The sequence below is a fragment of the Cervus canadensis genome, chromosome 5 (assembly GCF_019320065.1).
Source record: "Cervus canadensis isolate Bull #8, Minnesota chromosome 5, ASM1932006v1, whole genome shotgun sequence".
NCBI classification, from domain to species: Eukaryota; Metazoa; Chordata; class Mammalia; order Artiodactyla; family Cervidae; genus Cervus; species Cervus canadensis.
The window spans coordinates 15318301-15344962 of record NC_057390.1 but is presented as its reverse complement, the minus strand read 5'-3'; the positions used below and the strand labels follow the sequence as shown (position 1 = coordinate 15344962).

The 26662-nt window shown below is 40.9% G+C and overlaps 1 protein-coding gene across 14 annotated transcripts in view; it reads right to left on the bottom strand.

Moving 5' to 3' along the window:
* Positions 1-26662, bottom strand: part of LTBP1 (latent transforming growth factor beta binding protein 1) — a 443172-nt gene that overhangs the window by 44540 nt on the left and 371970 nt on the right. For 9 of the 14 annotated variants that reach the window (XM_043468289.1, XM_043468292.1, XM_043468290.1 and 6 more), the window contains 2 exons: positions 17433-17558; positions 13904-14047 (listed from right to left, as the gene is read on the bottom strand). In XM_043468289.1, coding sequence (XP_043324224.1) covers positions 13904-14047; positions 17433-17558 — 270 coding nt within the window. The remainder of the gene's footprint in view (positions 1-13903; positions 14048-17432; positions 17559-26662) is intronic. The other 5 variants (XM_043468293.1, XM_043468298.1, XM_043468300.1 and 2 more) reach the window with 1 other exon arrangement.

The following is a 26662-nucleotide window of genomic DNA, read 5'->3' as shown; positions in this document are numbered from 1 at the left end:
AGACGACCCCTGAGGGTCCCTCAGGCAGCAAGGAGATCAAAACAGTCAATCCTAAAGGAAATCAACCCTGAATATTCATTGGAAGGACTGAAGCTGAAGCTCCAATACTTTGACCACCTGATGCGAAGAGCCGACTCATTGCAAAAGACCCTGATGCTGGGAAAGATTGAAGGCAGGAGGAGAAGGGAGTGACAGAGGATGAGATGGTTGGATGGCATCATGGACTCAATGGACATGAGTTTGAGCAAACTCTGAGAGACAGTGAAGGACGGGGAAACCTGGTGTGCTGTAATCCCTTGTGTCGCAAAGAGTCGGACACGACTGAGCAACTCAACGATAACAATTGCCATCACAATTACTTAGATTAATACCAATGAAATATTTTCATTAGAAATGCTATCTACAGATTCTTAACACAAAGAAACTATAGGAACAAAGGCATAGCACTTGCCAGTGAGGGTAAGACTTTAAACTCAATACTTACATTTTTTAAAAAGTTGATAGATCATTATACCATTAGGAAAGTTTAATGATTTATTTTCATAACAGTTCCCTATATATTTACTTTGGCAGGGTCAACTGACTGCAGAAACCTGATGAATACATCACATAACAAAGGTGTCCTTGACGTGTAACTTCATAAAATTCTATCAGAAGAGTTACTACCCTTCCTTTTCCCTTATGGCAGTAAAAACAAGCAAAACAGCAAACAAAGCTTCAACGTGTATATTACTCCCAGAATGCAGAATATCAATGAGAAGGTAAAGGATCCCTCTCACCCTTGACTCCAGCTAATTCTCAGGTTATTCTATGTTTGACAGAATTCAGCTTGGACTTTACTTTGAGTCTTAATAGCTGATATCATATTCAAACCTAGAATTAGTATCCAGGAAAAAACTGAAATGCTGATTCCTATGCAGTTTATGAAGTGGTTTTAAATCATTTCTTTGTATGTGAAATTGGATAAAACCTGTCACATCCCCTGTGTCAACTAGCTGTTTTCGAGTGCTGGGGACAGAGTACTTTGCCGGATCTCGGGGAATGGATCACCACCACCATTTCATCCTCTTCAAGAGGGGCCCCAAGCTCTTCCATTGTCACTGGGGACAATTAAGGGTATTTTTAATTAATATTAAATCAATCATGAACCCTATAAAAATTTTATAAACTTTCTCCCAAGATGTGCAAATAAGCTGGCAGCCTATTACTATGAACAATTCCACTCATTGTATTCAATTTGCCTTAAAATGCAACTACTTATTAATGAATGAATGCCTTTAGAAATATAAATCAACTTAGCAACAGAACTAGAGCTTTGCCAATCAAGTTAACAGTCTGTTAAAAGAGTGCTCAATAATTGTTTTTCTCTTTGTACAAAGTTGTGGTTTCCATGACAAGATGGAATACTGTACAGTAACACCTCAATGAAGCCTGCTGTATTCATAGGTAATTAGAGGCCACAGGCTTCTGAGTCACAAACTTTATATACACTTAAACACTATTTCTACCATGTTCTTTACATTCACAGAAATAAAATTTCTTTTTTCTTTGGAAGGAAACTCTAAGGTGATTGCATAAGAGAAATAATCAATATCACTGTATTATTCAGGTTTTACATTGGCTATTACAAGTTCTGCTCTTATTTTCTTTCCAAGCAGTTTGAAAGTTCACTGTTTACACAGCTGAAATTGAGGATTAGTCAGGCCCTCATCCGAGTTTGGAAAGAGATGCAAATTCCTTAAAAAAAAAAAAGAAAACAAAAACTGGTCCATAAAGGTCATTCTGTGAAAAGCTACAATTTCCCTAATCTTCTTAACCTTTAAATAATTAACTTCCTAGAGCATTTTTCCACCAGGGCAACAATCTGATCAATAAACACATGTAATATTATTTCTTTAAAAAAAAATAAAACAACTCTGAGAGTTTACATCACTGCTGCCAGGGGAGGAATTTTTCTATCACAAAATAATTTTGAAAGATCAAATCAAATGATGTAGAAGGTGTCATGCTCAGAAAAGAATTGATTCTATTTTTCTTAAAGATTTTATTAATAATGTTAGCCATACTTCATATCTCATGCCATAGACTTCTAGGAAATATATTACTTCACCTCCAGTATTTTTCATATTCGATTTTTCAATATGTATTAAGAGGCTGGCTTAACATCTGTGTATAAAAAGCAATGTATGTGTTTTAATCCTGGGGGTGTGGCTGGTAATAAAAAATGAGGTTTTGGACCTTCCTACTTGGGTGCTTTTTTTTTTTTTGAAGAAATGATTACAAATGTCTTTTCATGCAATGCGCAAAGTATTTAACTCTCCATGAGATAAACAGCACAGATTAAATAGCATCTTCATTTTCTGGAGGAGAGCATTTAGCTTGGGTCCAACGCCCTGTGCCTAATGCCTCCCCAAACCTCTTCTGTGGGGCTCAGCTTCCTAGCATCTCAATAAACATGAGTTTATTTTGCTTTGCCTTTGCCCAGGGGGCAGCAGCTAATTCCTGCTGGCATGGAGTTCAGTGTTAAGCCCATGTACAGTGTGACGGTCTTCTGTTACTCTGGATAGGAAGGAGCGAGTTTGAGCAGTAGGTACCACTGGTGAATTGCCCTTTCTAGAAGCTCTCCTGTTTCATCAGAAAGAGAACATGGCTGTTCACTTATAGGACTTTTCCTGCTTTAGTCTTTCCCTAAATATGCCTAACCTTAGGTTTGTTGCTGGGGTGAGGAGATCTGGAACATTTCCTTGGTTACAGCGGATATTCCATTTGCAATACGTTCTGAAGGCCTTTAGATGCCAATCCCCTCCATGCCCCTCTGAGACAGGATGATGACAGCAAACGAAGAGTCACATTACAAGTATGCGTGAGTAAACAATGCCCCCTAATCCTGAAAAAGACATCCATTTATAAAAGTCTGTGACAGTTCAGCAAACTGCTTTTCAACAGAATTATTTGGAAAGCTTTTATTCTCTTTATATTAAAATCATCACAGGCACTGTTTTATACCAACTCATACTTCTATGAGAAAAAGAATTCTAATGTAATAGTCCAAGAGTAAAAGAGAACTTAGAAATTCATTTCCCACCCCTAGTTTTCTCATTCAAAGACTTGGAAAATAAGTGTGTGTGTGTTTCAAGTGGAATTTAGAAGAAAGCCATTGGTAAGTTTCAAAAAACAGGCACTGACAATAGGAATGGGCCAAACACAAAGGCATGCAAATAAAAAGGAAGAGTGTAGAAAGGGGGTAACTTCAGATAGTAAAAGACATGGAAGAAATAAAAAATAAAGGTTAAGAAATGAAGTACAAGAGCAAAAATACTTTCGAAGCAGATTCTTCCACACAGTTGCCATCCTTAAAGAGGTCAATCAGGTGGGGACTCAGGCCGTGACAGTGCAAGCAAGTGCTGGGCATGTAAGCCACACTGCAGAGAACTGGGGGCAAGGCTATCCTGGAAGGCTGCCTAGAGGAGCTGACGTTTTCAAATCAAGTCCTTGAAAAATAAACTTTAAAAAATTTGTTCAGAAACTAAGATGTGACAGGTGAGGAGGAATAAAAGTACAACTGTCCTTAGGTCTGTGGGGGTAGAGCAGGCACGGGAGTGGTGGTCTGTGGACGGAGTCACAGAGGGGCCTGAGAACAGGCAGGGACACATGAACATGTGAATAAGGATAGGTGTGTTCATCACTCGGGTGCTAAGGCAGAGGACAACGCCAATCTCTACTGGAAGAGAAGCGCCTCAGGGACTTGCCAGGTGGAACAGAGGATTTTTGGTTTTGCTTTTTTAGTGATGAAGAAGTTAGAAGATACTGGGAGGAACAAGCCTGGGAGAGAAGCAGGCTGGGGCGAGGGTGAGAAGAGAAAGTCTCATGGATGGAGGGGCTTCCCTGGTAGTCCAGTAGCTAAGACTTCATGCTTCTGATGCAGGGAGCCTGGGTTAGATCCCTGGTTTGGGAACTAGACCCCACATGCCACAACTAAAAATCTTGCATGCTACAGTAAAAATCTAACATCCACATGCCACAATTGAGACGTGGCACAGCCAAATAAATAAATATTATTTCTTACAAAGGCTTTGCCAACAAAGGTCCGTCTAGTCAAGGCTATGGTTTTTCCAGTGCTCATGTATGGATATGAGAGTTGGACTGTGAAGAAAGCTGAGCGCCAAAAAATTGATGCTTTTGAACTGTGGTGTTGGAGAAGACTCCTGAGAGTCCCTTGGACTGCAAGGAGATCCAACCAGTCCATCCTAAAGGAGATCAGTCCTGGGTGTTCATTGGAAGGACTGATGCTGAAGCTGAAACTCCAGTACTTTGGCCACCTCATGCGAAGAGTTGACTCATTGGAAAAGACCCTGATGCTGGGAGTGATTGGGGGCAGGAGGAGAAGGGGATGACAGAGGATGAGATGGCTAGATGGCATCACCGACTCAATAGGCATGAGTTTGAGTAAACTCCAGGAGTTGGTGATGGACAGGGAGGCCTGGCATGCTGCGATTCATGGGGTCGCAAAGGGTCGGACACGACTGAGCGACTAAACTGACTGACTGACTAAGGTTCACTGATGGAGATATTACTAGAAACTGGAGAAGTCAGGAGAAGAAAAGAGGCAGATCTGGGTAAAAAAAAGAGACTCCTGAAAGCAGAATAAAGTGCCATGGAGAAAGAAAACCGAGACACACACATATGGGTGAGGTGCAGCCAGCAACACAGAAGGGCAAGGGGGCGACGTCAGCGCAGCCCCAGCACAACACCGGAACATGTGCACGGCGGGGCCCAGTGAGGATGACCTTGAGAATAAAACCACATCTGCAGTGACATGTAAAGTGTCTGGAAACATTTAAAAGGAATTGTAGAAACCATTCCTCTCCAGGCCCTGTTTGTAGCAAGTTCTAGGAACCAAGGGCTTCCCTGGTGGCTCAGTGGTAAAGAATCTGCTTGCAATGCAGACCGGGTTCAATCCCCGGGTGGGGAAGATCCCCTGGAGAAGAAAATGGCAACCTACTTCAGTATTTTTGCCTGGAGAATCCATAGATAGAGGGCCCTGGAGGGCTACAGTCCATGGGGTAGCAAAGAGTTGGACACAACTGAGCAACTAACACTAGGATCTAAAATGTATTTCTAATGCAACAGTGTCTCTTATATTAAGAAGATAAAATGGTTTATACATATATATATATAGGGTTTACTCAACTGGTATGTCATTTCATTCAAATATCAACACTTCCTATTAAAAGTTCATTTTAGATACTATATACAGCAAGCAGAAATTTTCATGAAAATAAAAGCACAATTTGGTAGTAAACTCCTCTCGCTCTAGTTTTTGGAGGTGGAAAGAAACTTGACCCAATCTTTTTTTTAATAACAAGTGAGCATATTTTCCTCAGCCGTACCTACATTTATGGTATAGATCCACTACAAATACACAATAAGACCTCAGGAGTTTTATGGCATTTTACAATGTTTGCATTCTAAATACTGTGGTTTCACTGTCTTTAATTTTTTTTCCTACCAAAGGTCTTTTTTTCCAATCAGAAATTATTTTAAAAAAATTCTTCCAAAGTTAATTTATTTTACAGGCTAGCTAAATACATTTTAAAAAAGTCACTCTGCCAACTATAACAGTTGAGTGATATTATACATGGTCTCCTGCCTTTAAAAAAAATATGTACATACACAAAACCTGCAGTAGACCTCTCCAGGAAGAGGGAACAAGAACGCTGTTTGGGTTCAATTGTCAGAACCACAGGATGATCTGCACGAAGCGGGGACCTGCTTTTTTTTCTTTTGCTCTACCTGTAATTTTAATGAAAGCACATAGGGGTACTGTCCCTTCTACCTAGACGTGTGAACAGACTATTCCTCAATTAAGTGTGGTCCATTATATCTTTGATAAAATGAAGAATTTTTATTCTACAGAACTAGGAATAAGATGATGGGGTAGAGAAGGAACACTCTTGAATGCAGAGAAACCTATTATTCAACTGGTACTGAGTGTCTCCATAGGGCAGTCACTGTGTAAGCAGTGAGCTGGGTGGCAGCCGATGCAAACAGGAATGACACAGCATAAAGGTCTTGTCACCCTGCTGGTGGATGCGAGATTCCTGCTGGAGGCAGAAATAAGCAGCTGAAAGCTTTAAGGGCTTAAAACCAGATTTATGTTTTGAAAATATGAATTGACAGCAGTGTGGAACAGGAATCGATGGGATAAACGGGGAGAGAAATGAGGAGAAGGCAAGTGCCGCAGTCCAGGTAAGAGATGCTGAAGGACTGGCCTGGGGCAGGGGTAACAGAGTAGCAGAGAGATTTGAAGGATACTGTTGAGAAAGAGTTGGCAGGATGTTACAATGGCTTGTATGAACCGGGGTAAAGGGGGGTTAAAGTACGACCTCAGGATTTCCAGTATAGATGTTTGGCAATTAATGAGTATACACTGGGAAAGTAACAAGTTGAAGAGAGAAGGGTAATTAATTTGCTTTTGGATAATTTTAGGCAAAGATGCTTATAAGACACTCCAGGAAGAAGGTCCAGTAACAAGTGGCTGGAAATAGAGGAATGTGGCACAGAGGAGCGGGGTGGAGGCCAACATGTTTATTTTGGCTCTCCACACCAAGTAAGCAATAGTTGACTCGGAGAAGAGGTAAAACACCCCAGGAGAAGAACAGAGAGTAAAAAGAGGTGAAAATATGCAGCTCTCTGGGGCATTATTACTTAAGGAATGGCAAAAGAAAGAGTTCAGAAGGAGACAGAAAAAGACCAGCGTTAAGTGGTAGGAGGATACGGGGAAGAGTAATGTCCTGAAATCAATCAAAGGGAAAAGGGGGAGTGAAGATGAGAAACGGCCATAGAGGAAGGAGTTTCACCCAGATGAAGGGTCTGAGGGCCTGATCCCAGGGCACTGAGGATGAACTGGGACACAGGTCAGTGGAGGTGGCTGTGTCTCTTCCAAGGATTCGGAGGTCAACATGGGGCCAGAAATTATTCCTGGATGGTAACACAGCAGTGGCAATTTCTTTTTTGATGTATTTTTATATTTGCAAATTTTCTGAGAATCTGCATTGCTTTAAAATGAGAACAAAACAAAGAAATAAAGTAAAAAGGAAGCCAATTTTTAGAAGAATGAGGTATCATGGGGTCTTTGGCCTAGAGAAGCAGAATTAAGTGCAAGGATCCTGGAATTGGGTTCCTGGGCCATTCTGCCAAACATTAGCTATATGACCCTGAGAATAAGATTCAGAAATTCTCTATAGGCCTTGGCTTCCTTCACTTCAGTTCAGTTCAATAACTCAGCTGTGTCCGACTCTTTGCGACCCCATGGACTGGAGCACACCAAGCCTCCCTATCCATCGCCAACTCCGGGAGTTTACTCAAACTCATGTCCATTGAGTCGGTGATGCTATCCAACCATCTCATCCTCTGTCATCCCCTTCTCCTCCCACCATCAATCTTTCCCAGCATCAGTGTCTTTTCCAGTGACTCAGTTCTTCACATCAGGTGGCCAAAGGATTGGAGTTTCAGCTTCAACATCGGTCCTTCCAATGAACATTCAGGACTGATCTCCTTTAGGATGGACTGGTTGGATCTCCTTGCAGTCCAAAGGACTCTGAAGAGTCTCCTCCAACACCACATTTCAGAAGTATCAATTCTTCGGCACTCATCTTTCTTTATGGTCCAAATCTCACATCCACACATGATTATTGGAAAAACCATAGCTTTGACTAGATGGACCTTTGTTGGCAAAGTAATGTCTCTGCTTTTTAACATGCTGTCTAGGTTGGTCATAACTTTTCTTCCAAGGAGCAAGAAAGCGTCTTTTAATTTTGTGGCTGCAGTCACCATTTGCAGTGATTTTGGGGCCCCCCAAAAGAAGTCTGTCACTTTATCCATTGTTTTCCCATCTATTTGCCATGAAGTGATTGAACCCGATGCCATGATCTTAGTTTTCTGAATGTTGAGTTTTAAGCCAGCTTTTTCACTTTCCTCTTTCACTTTCATCAAGAGGCTCTTTAGTTCTTCTTCGCTTTCTGCCATAAGTGTGGTGTCATCTGCATATCTGAGGTTATTGATATTTCTCCCAGAAATCTTGATTCCAGCCTGTGCTTCCTCCAGCCCAGCATTTCTCATGATGTACTCTGCATATAAGTTAAATAAGCAGGGTGACAATATACAGCCATGATGTTCTCCTTTTCCTATTTGGAACCAGTCTATTGTTGCATGTCCCGTTCTGTCTTTCTTGACCTGCATACAGATTTCTCAAGAGGCAGGTCAGGTGGTCTGGTATTCCCATCTCTTTCAGAATTTTCCACAGTTTATTGTGATCCACACAGTCAAAGGCTTTGGTTCAATAAAGCAGAAGTAGATGTTTTTCTGGAACTCTCTTGCTTTTTTGATGATCCAACAGATGTTGGCAATTTGATCTCTGGTTCCTCTGCCTTTTCTGAATCCAGCTTGAACATCTGGAAGTTCTCGGTTCACGTACTATTGAAGCCTGTCTTGGAGAATTTTGAGCTCTACTTTACTAGCATGTGAGATGAGTCCAATTGTGTGGTAGTTTGAGCATTCTTTGGCATTTCCTTTCTTTGGGATTGGAATGAAAACTGACCTTTTCCAGTTCTGTGGCCGCTGCTGAGTTTTCCAAATCTGCTGGCATATTGACTGCAGCACTTTCACAGCATCATCTTTTAGGATCTGAAATAGCTCTACTGGAATTCCGTCATCTCCACTAGCTTTGTTCATAGTGATGCTTCCTAAGGCCCACTTGACTTCACATTCCAGGATGTCTGGCTCTAGGTGAGTGATCACACCATCATGATTACCTGGGTTGTGAAGATCTTTTTTGTATAGATCTTCTCTGTTATCCTTGTCACCTTTTCTTAATATCTTCTGCTTCTGTTAGGTCCATACTATTTCTGTCCTTTATTGTGCCCATCTTTGTATGAAATGTTCCCTTGAAGAGATCTCTAGTCTTTTCCATTCTATTGTTTTCCCTTATTTCTTTGCATTGATCACTGAGGAAGGCTTTCATATCTCTCCTTGCTATTCTTTGGAACTCTGCATTCAGATGGGTATATCTTTCCTTTTCTTCTTTGCCTTTAGCTTCTCATCTTTTCTTAGCTATTTGTAAGGCCTCCTCAGACAACCATTTTGCCTTTTTGCATTTCTTTTTCTTGGGGATGGTCTTGATCCCTGCCTCCTGTATAATGTGATGAACCTCCATCCATAGTTCTTCAGGCACTCTATCAGATCTAATCCCTTGATTCTATTTGTCACTTCTACTGTATAATCATAAGGGATTTGACTTAGGTCATACCTGAATGGTCTAGTGATTTTTCCCTACTTTCTTCAATTTAAGCTTCCTTATCTGCAAATAAAGCTGCTGGGCTGGAAAAACAGTAAGGTTTTTCTAGATGTAGACATCTAGGACTGTCTTGTGACATGAGAATAAGCTCTTACTATTTAAGGAAACCCTACCATGAATTATATACAGAACGCTTATTTTATAATCCAAATTATAACTCCAATTTATACATCTTATAATTTCTGACATTGCCTATGTGCTTTTCTTAAATGAAGAACAATTATTACATAATGCAAATAACCAGCCCAGTTTATGTTTTATAATGTCTGATCTTGTTCATTTTCTTTGCTTAAAGCAAAGAACACCTGTATTAATGATAATATATATCTTTGTGTTCTTTTCATTATGCTTTCTATTTTAAAAATAAAATTCAGTTCTCCCCCAGAGTAACCTCTGTGCACCAATCAAGCATTTTGTGGGTATGGCTTCAGTTGCCCACACAAAATATTTACTGCTTCTTTTAGAGTGGCCAAGGACATAAAGTTCTTATTGAGCAATTATCACAGGCACTGAGGAAATAAAAACATCAGGCTATATTTCATAGCCATATCCTTACAGGTGCTGAGTGGTCCGCTAGGGACCTTTTTTAGGTATTTCTGTTTCAGGTGCTTTTAGGCAATGCACAGCAATGTAAATTAGTGGTCAAAGGCCCAGGCAGTGAAAACATTCGACCCAGACCTAAAAAATTAGGCGGGAGCCTAGTAGTTCAGAAACAAAATCCTGGGACATTAAAGTTCGAAAGTACCTTCAAAGTCACCTGGGACAATGCCCTACTGAAGGTAAGAGTCGTTCTGCCAGCCAGTAGGTGTCCCACCTGTTCTTGGACACTGCTAGGGGAACACCCACAATTTCACAAGAAATTGTGACCATCTCTAGCTATTGGAAAGTTCTTCTGCATACTGCTCTGAAGTCTGTCTTTCTGGCATCCACTCCTCAGCCCCAGTTCTGTCCTCAGTAATGCATCACTCCAGATAACAATGCTACTGCACCTTGTTGGAATGTCTGTTGCCCTGGGGACATTTAGAGCCAAGTGAAAATATTCCGGCCTACAAAGCAAATGTATCTTTTTTTCCTAATTATCTTCCAGGAAGGATGAGATCTAAGCTTTTAGTCTATCATGTAAAGAATGAAATTAGTTTGAATCCTTGATAAAACCTTAACTTAGATATGGTACAACATGTTTTATTCTCGGTAACAGCAGGTTCTTTGACTGGCAAATGATACAGACTCTTTTAACCAACTTGTTAGATGAACAAATGTTCTCCTGTCCTCCGAAAAACATCCTGGCTAATGCCCACAAGCTAGTGGAGGGCTCATCGCCAGCTGGCTGTTCTCAGGTGGGTCCACACACTTCTGTTCTAGTGTGTTGAGCAGTACGCCAACTGTGACTCAGCTATGCTTATTCTCAAACGCTCTGTGCCAATGTAACGATTATTGTAATTACATAAGTAAATTGTATATAAACTAATCAAATATGAGTGAGCAGAAGAGTTGTTTCTAGAACAAGTTTAAAGCTTTTAGAACAACTAAGGTTAAAAAAAAAAGTTTAAAAAAAAGTTATCAAACTAGAAGTGGGTAAGACAACCATAGAAAATTGAGAAAAACTGTGAAAACCTAAAGTGACTGCACTGATTTACTTAGCAAAGGCCTTTACATTCTTACTCCCTCTGACGTGGGTGGTGTAGATAACATATAATAGATGTGGTTTATGCAAGACAAGCCACATGGAATACAAATGGATTTCTGCTCAAAGACAGATCTCAGCTCTTCTTCAGGGATCGGGGAATAAACGTATGTTACATGCTTTCAGTTAAAACTTAAATATTGAAAAGACATATTATCATTTTTATGACTGCCAATTTTAATCAGCTTTTTCAAACAATTGACCATTTTGTCAATTTGATGAAGCTTGATGAAGTCAGAGAGGAAGCTCCTCTTGCAGTTTATAGCTAATCTCCCAGGATAGAGAATTACTAAAATGAAGATATTATCAAAGACAAACTTAAGACTCCATAAAATCAGTTCAAGTTTGCCAAGAACTATACAAATTGAGATATGGTAGAAATCAGAGTTGCCAGGGATGATACAAATTAATAAGCACCAGTTACTAAGGCAGATTATACTGACATGGACCAATAAAACAACTGAGTGTGTACAATATTTGGCAGAAGCCAGAGAACCACGGGGAAAATAGGCAAGAAACTCAGAAATTAAAGGATCAGATATAATGTTAAGAGGAAAGAGAAACTATGTATACATTGGCAGACAAGCTTTATGAAGCTGAATATTCAAAATGCTGTTCTTTGCAGAAGCAGGAAAGTACTTAGGGAACTCTGCAAGAATTTTCCAGAAAGAGTCAGTCAATGAGAGAACAAGGAGATAAAGGGGGCAAAGCAGGTGATAGGGACTTGATTACACAAAAACTTAAAAAGTAGAGGATGAGGAATAAGGCTTACAAGACGAGTTACTATAAAGTTTTAAGTAGTTTACAGCGAGCTTGGGTTCCCTGGTGGCTCAGACGGTAGAGAATCTGCCTGCAATACAGGAGACCCGAGTTTGATCCCTGGAGAAGGAATGGCAACCCACTCCAGTATTCCTACCTTGAGAATTCCACAAACAGAGGAGCCTAGCGGGCTACAGTCCACTGGGTCACACACAGTTGGACACAACAGAGTAACTGACACTTTCACTTTCACACCGTACAGTGAGCTAATCCAGTTCATGGAAAATGGTTCAGATGGTCTCATGATCTTATTAAGGCACTATTAATCTCTACAAAAGAAGTGAGCAAACTTTAGGCTCGCAGACATCTACCTTAACTGAAACTAGGTGAACTGAACAAACTCCTTCTTGATATTACTAAAGCACTCTAGCAAAAAAATATTTGCAGTCAAAAAACATCCACCAACTCCAAAGGGATCATGAAAGGAAGAGAAGTACATAACCCTTATGTGTCTGGATTTTAATACGTCACACAGCACTTCATTATTAACAAATGGCTTTTATCTATATACTTTTTTAAAAAACCCATAAAGCTCTGTGAAGCAAATATAGCCTTTACTTTACAGGTGAGAAAATCAAACTCATAGATGTTGAATGATATGCCCAAGCTTGCATAGCCAGAAAACAGTTCACAGATCAGAACCTGGTCATTCCAATTTAAGTATTCAAAAAAAGTGTGGAAAATAAAGGAAAGAATTAAAATTTCCAGTAATTCCAATAATTATATTTTTATGTCTTTTTTCCATCCCCTTTCTCCACAGACTGTGATCACTGGACTATCTTTTCTTTTTTTCACTTGACATTGTATCACATGCATTTATCATGACTACTAACCTTCACACAGATGAGTTAATGACTGCACAATACTGTATCAATTATTCCAGTCACAATAAAACTATGGGGATGGTGCTACTCTATAGAACCAAAGACAAATAAAAAGGTAGTTACTTCACCAATCCTATTATTGGCCAGCCAGGTTTTTGATTTTTTTTTTTCCCCATTACAAGTAGAGTTAATATGAAAAGTCTCTCCTTTATGGCTCATAAGTTGCAGGGATGATCATTAAAGGAAGAGCAACCCCTCCCTCCAGAAATACTTTCTTCCCTTTCATAGTGTTTTTGAATTACTGTCTCTACATTTAATTCTGCACCTATAACCTTTCTGTATTTAATCATTAAGAAGAAAACGTGTGTGAATGAAAATATTTTTACATTTTATTGCCTACTGCTTGCAAAGATAATTGTCTCACACAGGACAAGTGTACCCTATTGAGGAAGAGCCAAAGCTTTCTTAGAAGCACGGATAAAATCAACTGGGATTGAGCAAGATAGTAACACATTCTATGTTTCATTTTATTTGGGTCTCAAAGGACCATTTAGTCTCCTACTTGCCTCAAAACACAATCATACTATAGCCACATGGCACAAACTAAAAGGGTGATCTGGAAATTGACTGATTTATCTGGAAAAGCATCAGCTCTCCATTTCAGAGTATGCCATGATGACACAGTCTAAATCAAATTTTAAACAAACATAATCACAGCCATTCTCTTGGCCAAATTCTAGGGGGTGTGGGGCGGGGCGGGGGGCGGGGGGCGGGGGGACCTTAAGAATTCCAAGTGGAAGGAAGTCTTTGTAGATCCCAAGGGACCTATATGTTGCTTTTAATTTAGAGAAGTGTCAAAATACGTTTCTCCAAGGGCCAAGAGAGAAGAATTATGCAACTTAATGAGATGTTGCCGTATTAAGCCCTGAGCTGATGGCTCGCAGTTTTAGGCAATTCCCAGCCAATGTTCTCATCATTTTGGAACCTTCACTCTCCCCACGGCGTCTCCGGGTTGGAAAGCACACTAGAGGTCATCTGGCTCCAAGAGTCATCACCCACGTCTAAAGTCCACTGATAAGGCAGGCCTGGAAACAGCATGAACGCTTCCAGCAGGGTGACAAAATATTTGGTCATTTCTTCCTCACTCCCAGAGTCTCTGGCCCAGGCCTGTGTAGGTACAGGTCCCCGGGAGAAGCCCTCCGTGCGGACAGCCTCACTTACCTGTGGAGAGCCGGGAGCGGCACTGCCCAGTCATGGGGCTATATTCCTGGCTTTCGTCAGCGCACACACACAGGAAGGACCCTTCCACGTTTTCACAGAAGGCTTCACCGCACACACCACTGAGCAGCTCACATTCGTTCACATCTGGAAAAGGGAGCGCAGATCAAGTCAGATGTGTTCCTCACGCCTGGCCACGCTTTGTTTCACCAGCTGTGCCATGACTGGTGGTGTCTGCTGGAACAAGGGGACTCCCCCCACCCCGGGAACAATCAAACCCTTCAGCTTTTGGGGGGAAGGGGCTCCCATTGGCAGTGCTGCAAGCTTTGGTTTGTGGGACGGGACAAGGAAAACAACGCAAGGCTTGCAAACTCCTACTCCGGTTTTAAGGAAGAACTCAAAACTGTACCGCAAGCATCGTATGTACACTTTGTTTAATTTTCACTTCCCTGACTTTTTGACATTATGAGGGCTTAAAAACTGGGTACTTCTGTCTCAGTTTTTAATTCAAGGAAAATTAGCAGCACTGGCACTTCAGAAACTGCCGAATTCTTGAAATGCATTTTTAGAAATTGTTTACAGTCCACTCACATGTCTAAAGATATAGTTCTCTAGCAGCCAAAATGTTCATAACTTGACAACCAGAAGTCAGGTTGGGTATCTCTTTGGGAAATGAAGGGACAACCCCTGTAAGTAGTTACTGGGTTACATTAATCATTGGCAGGAAGCAAACCGGTCCAGTAACTTCTCACTGATATTACCATGCCTTTAAAATTTCTGTTGGTGTTCCACAGTGTAATTTCTACTTCTGCTAGATATTTTTATTTTTAGTTAAACATACTTAACTGAAACACTAAAAATTCACAGATGAGTCCATTTTATTTAACAGTAAGCAAGTACATGGCCCTAAAGAAAGGCTAATTTTATGTTTGCCCTTGTCCAATACTACTTTTTATCTTTTCTCCTCTGAAGAAATGTCATTAATGAGTGCCCAGTAAACAAAGTACCTGACTTGACATCTGAAATGTTGATGTATTTTATGCATTAAACATGATTAAATGTGTACAAACATCAGCTTTCATGAGCATACTCTAAGATGGTTTATAGAAAGTTAAAAATTTGAGCAATTATCCAAGTCATTCAGGGGAAAAAAATACTATTTTCACCTGCTATACCCAGTTAATTGGACAAAAAGCTTATCTCTCTTGACTTATTTGGATAATTACCTCAGTTTTCCATTTCACTTTGTATATAAACAGATATAAATCCAATAAGCTGAGTTTTGCTTATGAAAAGATATTATGACAAAGTAAAGCAGAGAGTTGGTATATTTAATCAACCTGGACAGTCATAATTTAGACCAGAAAAATTGACTTTAGATATTTGCCAGTTTGCATTTATCAATTTTAGGTAACTATCAAATGGAATCTTCTACTTTCTAACTTACATTATTTCCATAGCTATTGAAATCTTTCCTACCAGATGGTATTCATTCAATCAAAAAATATTTTCTCGTTTACTTCTATGGTTCAGACTGGGGAGACAATGACGATGTAGGAAGCCTTCAGGGAGCTCCTGCCAACTCCTGCCTTCAGAGAGCTTAATGTCAAGTCCTAGAGGCCAGGATAAGTGCTAGGAATGAAAAGTACAGAGCATTAGGACAGCATGGAACAGTGGACCTTAAGTGCAGTGGTAGGTTAAGGAAGTAATACTGGAACCAAGCTCCATCTGAAGGATGAGTGGATAAGAAGGATAAACAGCCAGGGTCCAAGCAGTGGGAACAGAGAGGCCAAAGTTTGGTCCCAGAGGGCTGAGTCATCTCTCAACCCTGAGGAACACCCAGTGTGGTGTGGTACATGTAAGAGGTGCTCAGTTAATATTTTTCCAAGAGAACAGACAAATATAACAACACATGTAAGTCTATTAACAGGATAACAGATATTCCTTCTCTAAGGGTGGTATATTGTGGGTCGAAATGAAACATTGGCATGGATTTGGTGCACTCATCTGCCTGGTTAGAAATAAACATTAATCAAGGGCTCAGAAGATAAGTGGAGTCAGTGGTTTGACATCTGATACCACAATAGGTAACAGTGAACATTTACTGAGCACCTACAATGGGCCAAACATTAGGCCCAGTCAGGAGAGACAGACAGACAATGTTCTCAATCACATGGAGCTTGTTGCCTTGGAAAAGGCAGCTGCAGGCAGCACATACATGATTGATTTATTGCACAAAAGGATGTAAGTATTACAATAGAATTTATCCAAGGTATTTGGGAAGCAGAAGGAAGGATAGTAGCTCAGCTGGAGGGTGAGAAGCAGAACAGGAATGGTACCTGGGAGGAGATGACATTGAACTTCTGGCTTCAGGGGCTTCAGGAATGAATGGGATGGACTGAGGCTCGGGGAGGGGGAGGCCAGGAGGTTATTCTCAGCAAAAGGAGCGAACAACAGCCTAATCACTTCCCAGCTACATGAACAAGCATAAGCAGTTTTATGCTGCAGGAGCGTAACCGGTGAGGAAGCAGGCGGTGAGGCTGAGAAAGTGAGTGAGGGCCAGACCACAAGACCTATTCAGTCGACATATTTAGTGAATGGCAGATGGTTTTTACCACTGTAATTTAGTGCATAGGAAACTACAGCAGGAATTGGGACAAGTGATTACAACAGTGTTACCTTAAAGGTGGTTACTATTCAAGTGATTTTATTGTTAAATTTCCAAACCAACTTTGTTTTCCCAGTTCAATCTGGATGGGAAATGAATTGCTGCTTTCATTGTAAATTTCCAAACTAAAACATTGCTGACTCATCCTCAAGTGTCATCTGCCATGTAACGACCAGAGGCAGATTTTCTTAAATTAAGAGTAAAGGAAAAGGCTTGTTATCTGTGAAGTTCTGAATTAAATCACTTCTTTCCCATTTAATTGCTCTAATTGCAAGTATGCCTCATGATGAATTTGACTTAAAGAAATCACGGCTGATCAGAACATGACATAGGAAGTGGCTATTTTATGTGAGCATGTGATGGACCATATTCTAGGACATCTGATGATACTCAAGATTCCTTCCAGCTCTGACAATCTCAGGACAGATGGAAGAAGTATGCTTGCACAAGCCAAAGCATCATTTTACGGGTGTCATTCCTGGAAACAGAAACTCCTGCCAACACGTTTCCTTAAACGCACTGCCTAAGGGAGGTACATTTTGAAGACAGACAAGCTCTACCGCACACCAGACTCTATTTCCTGTGCAGGAAGGACTGGAGCGTTCCGCATACCCAGCTAAGAGCTTAAACAGATGCTCTTTTTAATATACCTTTAAATCCAAAGTTATGCTTCTCTATTTCTTAACATCCCTACCATTTCAGAAGCTGCGGGGTCACTGTGCACCTCTCCAAGCCATACGACAAGATCAAATTATTGATGTCATTCTGCCCAGTTACCTTGCTTCCATCTCTCCTGTGGTTGATGATTTTGATTTCTTCTTGATAGAGAGATGTCGGGAGGAAAAAAAAAATCTAAGCACTCACCCACACACCCTTGCCCATCCTGTGGGGCCTGAAAGCCCTGATAACAGAGGCAGCGGAAGGAGCCAGCCGTATTGTCACAAAACCCGTGACTGTCACAAATAGTGTTGTTTACACATTCATCAATATCTGCAAAAAAGACATGGACCATGAGACACAAAACACAGACAGACGACACTAGATACTAATGGAGAGACAGAGGTGCTCAACACACCCCGGTTAGTATGAGATGATCATGTTTACACAGAATGAACTTCGAAAACATTTTATATATCAATAAAATGTTTTGATGAACATATCTCAACAGACAAAATATTGGGTTCTATGAGAAAGAAAACATTTACTTTTCCTCAGGAAATGTTTTGAAACTGAAATGACTGCTACAAATGCCCCAGTCCACGTTTTCTAAATATTTTCGATTTCTTCATTTCCAAGGAGAGGATATTCCTGCAGTGGAAATATGTGCAAGTATTGTCACCTTTTTTTGATTGCTGTAAATACTAACAGTTCTACCTGGCAAATTGGCAGCTGAAATCACTGGCCTGCTTGAGCAACGATTTATTCAGTCCTAGAGATAATGAATGGACAGAGGAGCCTAGCGGGCTACAGTCCACGGGGTCACAAAGAGTTGGATACAACTCAGTAACTGAGCACAAACACTTGGTCAACTTTAAACAACATTCCCATGAAGGGAAGGGGGCAGGAGTAGAGGGAGGAAGAGAGGGAGAATCTGATCTGATAAGTTCAGCAGTGTAGCCAGCCAGTCCCTGTTACTCTAGAGGAAAGACTTTATTCACAGGGAACGATTTCCTGTCACCAATTTATAGCCACTCAGATCCTAAATGTCACTGCTGCTCCAGCTGATTAGCCAGTGGCCAACTTGTAAGTTCACTTTGTTCTCTATAAACTTGATGACAGTGGTCCTGTGCTTTCTATCTCCCGTTAATAGAAGTGTTCTCGTAAAAGTGACGTCTCAGTTTTAAAGCCACGGATGGACTTTTCAATACAGTTCTTTATCCTCAGCTATGCAACTCACTTTCCTCTCCAGCCTCCCATCCCCAGCACTGCTGTTCTCCTTGTTTGTGGCCACACTGCATATTGCAACTGCCAGGCTCTCTGTCCTCTCTGCCTCTCGACCAAACAGGTCCCAAATACAAGTTTTTTTGAGAAACGATCAAGAGAATATGCAATTATTGCATCCAAATACATGTGAAGAAGATTTCATGTTTATGTTCAAATAACAAAATGAGGTAACAAATGATAAAGAACATGACAAGTGAAATCACACTCGACAGAACTCAGTTTGGGCAAGTTCATACGAATAAAGTTAAGTTTTTCTAAAACTTCAAACACTGAGTCATAAATTTTTCAAGGAAAGAAGACGCATACAATGATATTCAGCAGCTCTCTCACGTCTCTTCCTAACTGTCCAACACGATTAAGCGTAACTTCAGAGACAGTCTCACTTTTGAACTGTAAAATCTGAGTGACTATAAAACTTTCTTAATTTTCTCAAAACGGTGTCCCTTCTCCTTAAGGCTGGGCCTTCTCGCCATGCCTACCGGTCACCTCTTCCTCCGATCCACCTGCTCATCCTTCTCTTGCATCTTCAGTGATTCCTGTCTCCTTCCCTCACTGCTTTCAAAATTGTCACAGTCTCTTAGAAAAGCGTTCATTTAACCACAATGTCCCCTACTGTGCTTTTTCCACTTCTTCTATCCTTGCAAAATGTATCAAAAGAACTATCTATGCTCACTGTTTTTATCTAATATACCTCTCATCAGTAAAAAGGAAACAGTAACGATATTAGTAATGCTAATAACACTAATATGTTTCTAAAATTACTATGGTAATTTACAAAATTAAAATGCACAAGGTGCATAAAACACTGCCTACCATATAACTTAGGAAGTGTACACGTTACTATTGCTATTATCATTATTACTCCTCTTCTTACTCTTCCCTTCCTGACCTACACTCTGCCTTTCTAACTCTTTATCCTTTGAGAAAAACCACCAGCAGCCAACCTATCATTAAATTCAATGATCATTTTCTAGTCAGTCATCATCACGTCTGGCCACCTTTCTCCTTAAACTCCCTTTTCACGACCCCTGATGGAGGATTATTCTCCTTCTAGCTTTAACCTCCCTGGCTCACTGAGCCTCACCCTTTCTCAGCTTGAAGGTGGTGCCTGCCAGGGCTCAAGCTGGCCCTCCCTGCGACCTGCTTTATTCCCCAAAACTCCCTTCTCCTCTGCTCTCCACCCTCTCCACAGACTTCACATGGCATGAATCCAGTCTTGGTCTCTGGCCAAGATCCTTCTTATTCTTGATCATGTCCATTTCATCTTCTGTTATCATCTCAAATTCACTATTCACGGTCTTCCTTCTAAACCCCACTTCCTGACCTTCCTGACCAATCTCTCTGACTTCTACCCTTTTTTTTAAACCTCTACATCTTACCTCAACCTGAATGGAAAAAACTCAACGAAATGATTTCACATCTTTAAAAAAAAAAAGTGAATCTTCCCTGCAGCATCTAACACAAAGAAGACACTCATTAAATCTGTCCTGATGGATTTTCAATGTCCGCATCAGGCTGAGATCACAACTGATTTTCTAGTCATAACCACGAGAGACAGAATTGCACTGTGTCATCAAGTCACTTCACACCGGCCACTGCTCATTTTAGACTTCCTGAAATGGGCATTTGTTGAAGAGATTACGTTATTCATTGAACCACAGGATTTAAGGGCTGGAAAGAAACTCAGAAGTACTTTAATTACCATTTCCATGCTGATGGTTTCCCAGTCTCTCTCAAGGGTCTGTCCTTTAGAACCCTTTATCTAACTAATATCTATTGGACACAGTCATAGTAAACGAACTCCCTACCGCTCCCCACCTCAGCTCACCTCCATTTCTCCTGTATTCCTATCTCCTGAGAGCCCAAGCTGTCGCCCCAGCCAGGAACCTTAGTGTCAATTCTTCCTTCTCTCCTACTCCTCCTCCCTTCCGAATCCTACCCTCTTATCTTTCCTGGTATTTCTCATCCCCCTAATCGGTTCCTTTATCTCCAGTTTTGTCTGCCTCCCTCAAATCCATTCTCTAGGGATTTCCCTGGTAGTCCAGTGGCTAAGACTGTGCTCTCCCAATGCAGGGAGCCTGGGTTTGATCCCTGGTCAGGGAACTATATCCCACATGCAATAACTAAGAGCTCGCATGCTGCAACTAGAGATCCTGCCTGCCACAGCTATGACCCAGCACAACCAAATTAATTAATTAAATTAATTTGAAAAACTCCATTCTCCACCTAACTGCAAACCTGCCAGGGAATTCCCTCACTCAGAATGTTCTATGCCGTTTTAAGGCTAGAGAACACGAACCACTCTCTATAGCAGAGTGCCGTTCATCATGGGGCATCGGGCTACACCTCTGGCCATAGTTCTTAGCCAACTTCTTTCCTAATTCATGCTTCAGCCCTACGAGCATAAGTACTAGAGTTCTTTGAAAACCCTATAGTCTTCAATTTCTCACTGACTTTGTGCACACACCTTTCTTCACTAGAAATTCTCCCTCTGCCCACTTTGCTCAGAAACTCTCCCTGGCCCTTGGTCAACCCAAGAGATACCTCCTCTGTGGCAGATTTCAGGGCCCATCCTTTATGCTCCCTGAGTATGTGGGGACACAATAGTGCTTATTAGGGCTACTTCTGGGGGTAAGGAACCTTCAATTCAACTCAACCTCACCAGCAGCTTATTCCCTTCTAAAATGGGACAGTGGACAGTAGAGGAGGACGAAGGGGAAATGGCGCCTAGAAACCCAGTGGCTTTTCGGTCCAGATTCTTGAACTAAAGTCTCTTGCTTTCCTTTTTATTATTTCTTTTATTCATTCAAGATGATGATTTCTTGTTAAAGACAGTCAGCTCAAGGACTGAATAACTGACCTTAAGGTGAACAAGTTCTGCATTACTGGGCATCTTGCAGTCTCAGATTTACTGTAACAGTGATTAACAGAGAAAGTTCAGATGAGCAATATTTTGGACTTCAATGAATAGGAAAAAATAAGCTAAAATGCCTGGAGACCAGCTCTTCAACAACTAATATTTTATGAAAATGATATACTCTAACTCTCTGCAGTTTCATGCTTTCAACAATGAGGTGAGGTAATAGCTTAATAAGAGGATGTTTGTTTCATGTCTCTGACTAATGATCTATATTTAAAAGCCCCATTATTTCATTAGAACTTTCTTTGATGACAAGAGCTCTCAGAGATATTTTTCCACTGTTAGTCCTATCTATAAACAGATTCATAAGAACTGCCACATTGAAGATTAACTCTAAGGCTAAAGGTTAAGAAAATGTATTATGCTAGAATAAAAGCCTGACCAAGATGCATATTTTAGTCCACTTTTGCTGAAACTGAACTTTGAATATGAAACTAAATTTTGAATGATTCAAATATCACAGATTTTCTTTTTGCTTAATGAAGGATGACTCTAGTAAGTTACTAAAAGAATTCTGCTTAGGCATCTGTAAAAGTCATATATGATATTGTCTATCACCAGTCACACTGTCTACCCAGTGATACAGGAGTAACTGTTCAGAGATCTCTCAGCTGACAATCCAGATGAAGCTGATACATCAGTGTAAGCACTGATCTCCCATGCACATTTTTGCTATTTATACTTTACTAAGCAAGGCAGATATAAACATTACCATTTCAATGAAAATGAATTCAAGAAAAGAATTATGCAGACCAAGGGAAGCAGATCATTGATGTGAATTCTCCAATAACAAGATTACCCAAAGGTCAGAAAGGGAAACAGCATAATCCTTGGCAAATGCAACTTCCAGGGGCTCATTTCTAAAGGAGCAGTGTTGCCAATGACCCACACAACCATATACTTTGAGGATCTTAACCATTGCCCTACTTGGTAGACGAATGATCCTTGTCTGTACGCTTCTTTTTTTTTTGGTGTATAATTGCTTTACAGTGTATTAGTTTCTGCTTTACAACAAAGTGAATCAGCTATATGTATACATACACCCGCCCCCTTCCACTCTGCCCCACCGCATCCCATCCCTCTCTACTTAGTCCATTTTCTCAATGGACCAAAGGCTTTTCAAAACCTACTGATTGTTACTAGGGATTCTACACATAAGAGCAGAACTCCAACCTTGTACTGTCCCTCAACACTCACTTAGGTAAAGTGAGCTATGAAATAAGGTAAAAGTACAATGAGGAGACATGATTTTCTAAAAGGGGCTGAAGTCAGGTAACCCTTACTTACTAATAAAGAAATTACAACTGTGTTCAAAGACCTCAACAATAAAATACAGAAGACATCAATGATCCATTAAATATTTTGTATTATATGCACAACAGTCTAAGTACATGGGGATAAGGGGGTATTTTTGTATATTCGGTCAATAAATTGATGCGGCTTTGTTTCAGATACTTGTTTTGAATTAACAAGTCTTTTTCTCATTTTCTTAACATCTCCTGCCTTTGCTTCATTGATTTTCCTTTTTCTTATTCCAAGCAGGACATATCCACCTATTCAAGGAAGGACCTCTCTGACAAGCCTTCTTTCTGCTGCCAGGGCTCTTGAGAGAGGGGGATGATGGGAATGGGGTGTCATTTTTGGTAAGGGACGACTCATAGGAAAATCTCCACAGCCCTTGCATGGTTGGAAAGAAGAAGCCTTCCTGTCATCAGAGTATTTTTAGATGAATGAAAAGGTTCATCTCAATTCAAAGAGGCTTTGAAGATTACCTGGTTTGATTTCTTCACTTTAAGAACCAGAAAGCTGAAACCTACAAAGGAGAAGGAACTTGCCTCAAGGTTACCCAGTCAATCAGCGGTAGAGCTGACAAAGCAGCAGTGCCTAGTGAAGGAACAATCTTCTGAATCTAAGTTTGTGACTGTACCTACCACATCTTATCTTCCACCATGGTGATGGTTATTGAAGGTCATCTGAGAGAATGAACAGAATTAACTCAAATGTGAGCCCATCAAGTACACTGGGATGTATGCATTTCAAAGATGCAAGTCAGAAAACACACTCCTTGACTTACCACTTACTGACTTGCAGTTTAATCAAGTACCCTCCTCTTGTCCTTTAGCAAGGCTTTAACATCCAGGATCATCATACCTGAAATCTAAAGATCCAAGGTACTGTAGGTGCTGAAGGTACTATTTTTCTAGGTGACCCTTGCAAAGAAAGACCCGTCAAGCACCAAGGGTGTGTAAACCACAGAATGTCCCAGGGCCATGTCTAGCATTGGTGCTCTTTGGATCTCTCTGTAAGATGGAATGACCCAGTGTTTCAGCCCAAGGCTTCCTGACCAACTGAATGGGTTAAATATTTGGCACTAGAATATTAGGAGAACAGAGCCACAGAAAGGGGGATCACACTGGAAGCGGGTGCATGGCTCCCCCCATGAGGAGCCCTCATACCCTTTACTGAAGAGGAGAAACACAGCCCTCATACCCTTTACTGAAAGGAATGGAAGCAGGCAAGGAGACAGTAAACCCCAGCCAAGAAGTGGGACTGAACAACGTTAAACCAGCTGAACAGATGCCCAAAGGAATTTTTAAATGGCATGGCTGATGGCCCAAAAGAGATTAAGGTCTCCCTCACAGCAGAGGAGAGAAGCCAGGATTAAATGGAAGATGAGCGCAGGCTGAAAGAAAAAAAATACAATTTAGCCAATAGGAAATTAAAAACTGGATTTGGAGATGATCCAGACAACACAATAGGATATGGAAAGTGCCTTTTAAAAAAAAAGGTCCACTGAGGTCTGGCAAAATCAACAAGGATGAAGAATATGGGCCTTATGTGTTATGGAAAATTACTTTGTTCTGGGAAATGGGGATGAGCCAGAAAACAGCAGACGGCATCTTTGTGCAGAGTGTGACTGCCATGCTGCTGCCAGACCGATGAGTGGGGGAGAAAACCTAAGAACCGTGATGGTCACAAGCATGTTCTGAAAGCCAGCAGCCTAAAGTTCAGCAATGAGAAACGACAGAAGTAGAGCAAATTATTTCAAATCCAACTTTCTAGCCCCAAAATTCTGGAAAACAAGGCTGGCCAATGAGAGGTCATTTTTTTTCCCCAGCCTTCAAACGCACTACTTTAAAACAGATTCACTTAAGTCATTCTTTTAAAATTACCCAGAGAAGCCTCCCAAATGATATCTGAGAACTGCTAGAAATTCCCAAGAAACAAAACCAAAACTTTGCTCTGATTTTAATCAATCAATACATGGATAACAGATTAACCAGTCAGAGTTAAAGACAGACTAATGGAAAACCACCCTAAAGTCACAATCATCACCATCCCAGTCAACCAATCCAAAGACATAGGATTCATCCTCAATCACCTCCCCATGTACAAGCATTGAGCTCCTCTGATTTTCTCTTCTGTTCATCTCCAAGCTCTCCCCTCTACTCCAATCTTACTCAGGGCCTCCCCACTATCATTTGAATTCCTGCAAAGGCATTCCAACAGAGTTTGGGCTCTCAGCCACTCACTACAACTCCAAACCCATCCTCCACAATGAGAGAATGATTAACCTATTGAAATGGCCCAGTTGGTAAAGAATCCACCTGCAATGTGGGAGACAGTGGTTCATTTCCTGTGTCGGGAAGATCTGCTGGAAAAGGGATAGGCTACCCACTCCAGGATTCTTGGGCTTCCCTTGTGGCTCAGCTAGTAAAGAATCCTCCTACAATGCTGGAGACCTGGGTTTAATCCCTGGGTTGGGAAGATCCCCTGGAGAAAGGAAAGGCTACCCACTCCAGTATTTGGACCTAGAGAATTCCATGGACTGTATAGTCTCAGTTCAGTTCAGTCACTCAGTTGTGTTCGACTCTTTGCGACACCAAGGACTGCAGCATGCCAGGCCTTCCTGTCCATCACCAAATCCCGGAGTTTACTCAAACTCATGTCCATGAGAGTCAGTGATGCCATCCAACCATCTCATCCTCTGTTGTCCCCTTCTCCTCCAACGTTCAATCTTTCCCAACATCAGGGTCTTTTCAAATGAGTCAGCTCTTCAAATCAGCTGGCCAAAGTATTGGAGTTTCAGCTTCAACATCAGTCCTTCCAATGAATGTTCAGGACTGATCTCTTTTAGGATGGACTGGTTGGATCTCCTTGCAGTCCAAGGGACTCTCAAGAGTCTTCTCCAACACCACAGTTCAAAAGCATCAATTCTTCATTGCTCAGCTTGTTTTATAGTCCAACTCTCACATCCATACATGACTATTGGAAAAACCATAGCCTTGACTAGACGGATCTTTGTTGGCAAAGTAATGTCTCTGCTTTTTAATATGCTGTCTAGGTTGGTCATAACATCTCTTCCAAGGAGTAAGTGTCTTTTTTATTTCATGGCTGCAGTCACCATCTGCAGTGATTTTGGAGCCTGTATAGTCTATGGGGTCGCGAAGAGTCAGACACAACTGAGTAACTTTCACTTTTAAAGCCCCTTCAGGTTTTCTCCAGGGATAACAGTAGAAAGGCCCTTGCCACATGGCCTCTGGAAATCATCCGTATTCAACTCTCAGTTTATTTGCTTTCTAGCTGACACCTCTGCTCCTGTATCTTCTACTGCCCTCTTTCCCTGTCTACTGGATCATTCCGTCAGGATCTATTAATAAAATTTCATGCTATTGTCCTAAATAGGGCCTCAGGGCACACACTATCCCTTCAGCTAGAGCTACATTTCTCACTCCTTTTAACAGCTAAGATTCTGGACTATTCTGCTAGTTCTCATTTGTTCTTGGGTGGCTCCATTATTTAGGACTCCATCAAAATGGACCTTCATAAGGTGATCATTTTGGAAAATCCAAAGGACTTTGTACCAGTACCATCCTGTCTTGATGACTGTAGCTTTGTAGTAGAGTCTGGAGTCAGGAAGGTTGATTCTCCCAGTTCCATTCTTTTTTCTCAAGATTGCTTTGGCTATTTGAGGTCTTTTGTGTTCTCCATACAAGTTGTGAAATTATTTGTTCTAGTTCTGTGAAAAATACCATTGGTAGTTTGATAGGGATTGCACTGAATCTATAGATTGTTTTGGATAGTATACTAATTTTCACTATATTGATTCTTCCAATCCAAGAACATGATATATTTCTCCATCTATTTGTGTTATCTTTGATTTCTTTCATCAGTGTTTTATAGTTTTCTATATACAGGTCTTTATAGATCAATGGAACAAAACAGAAAG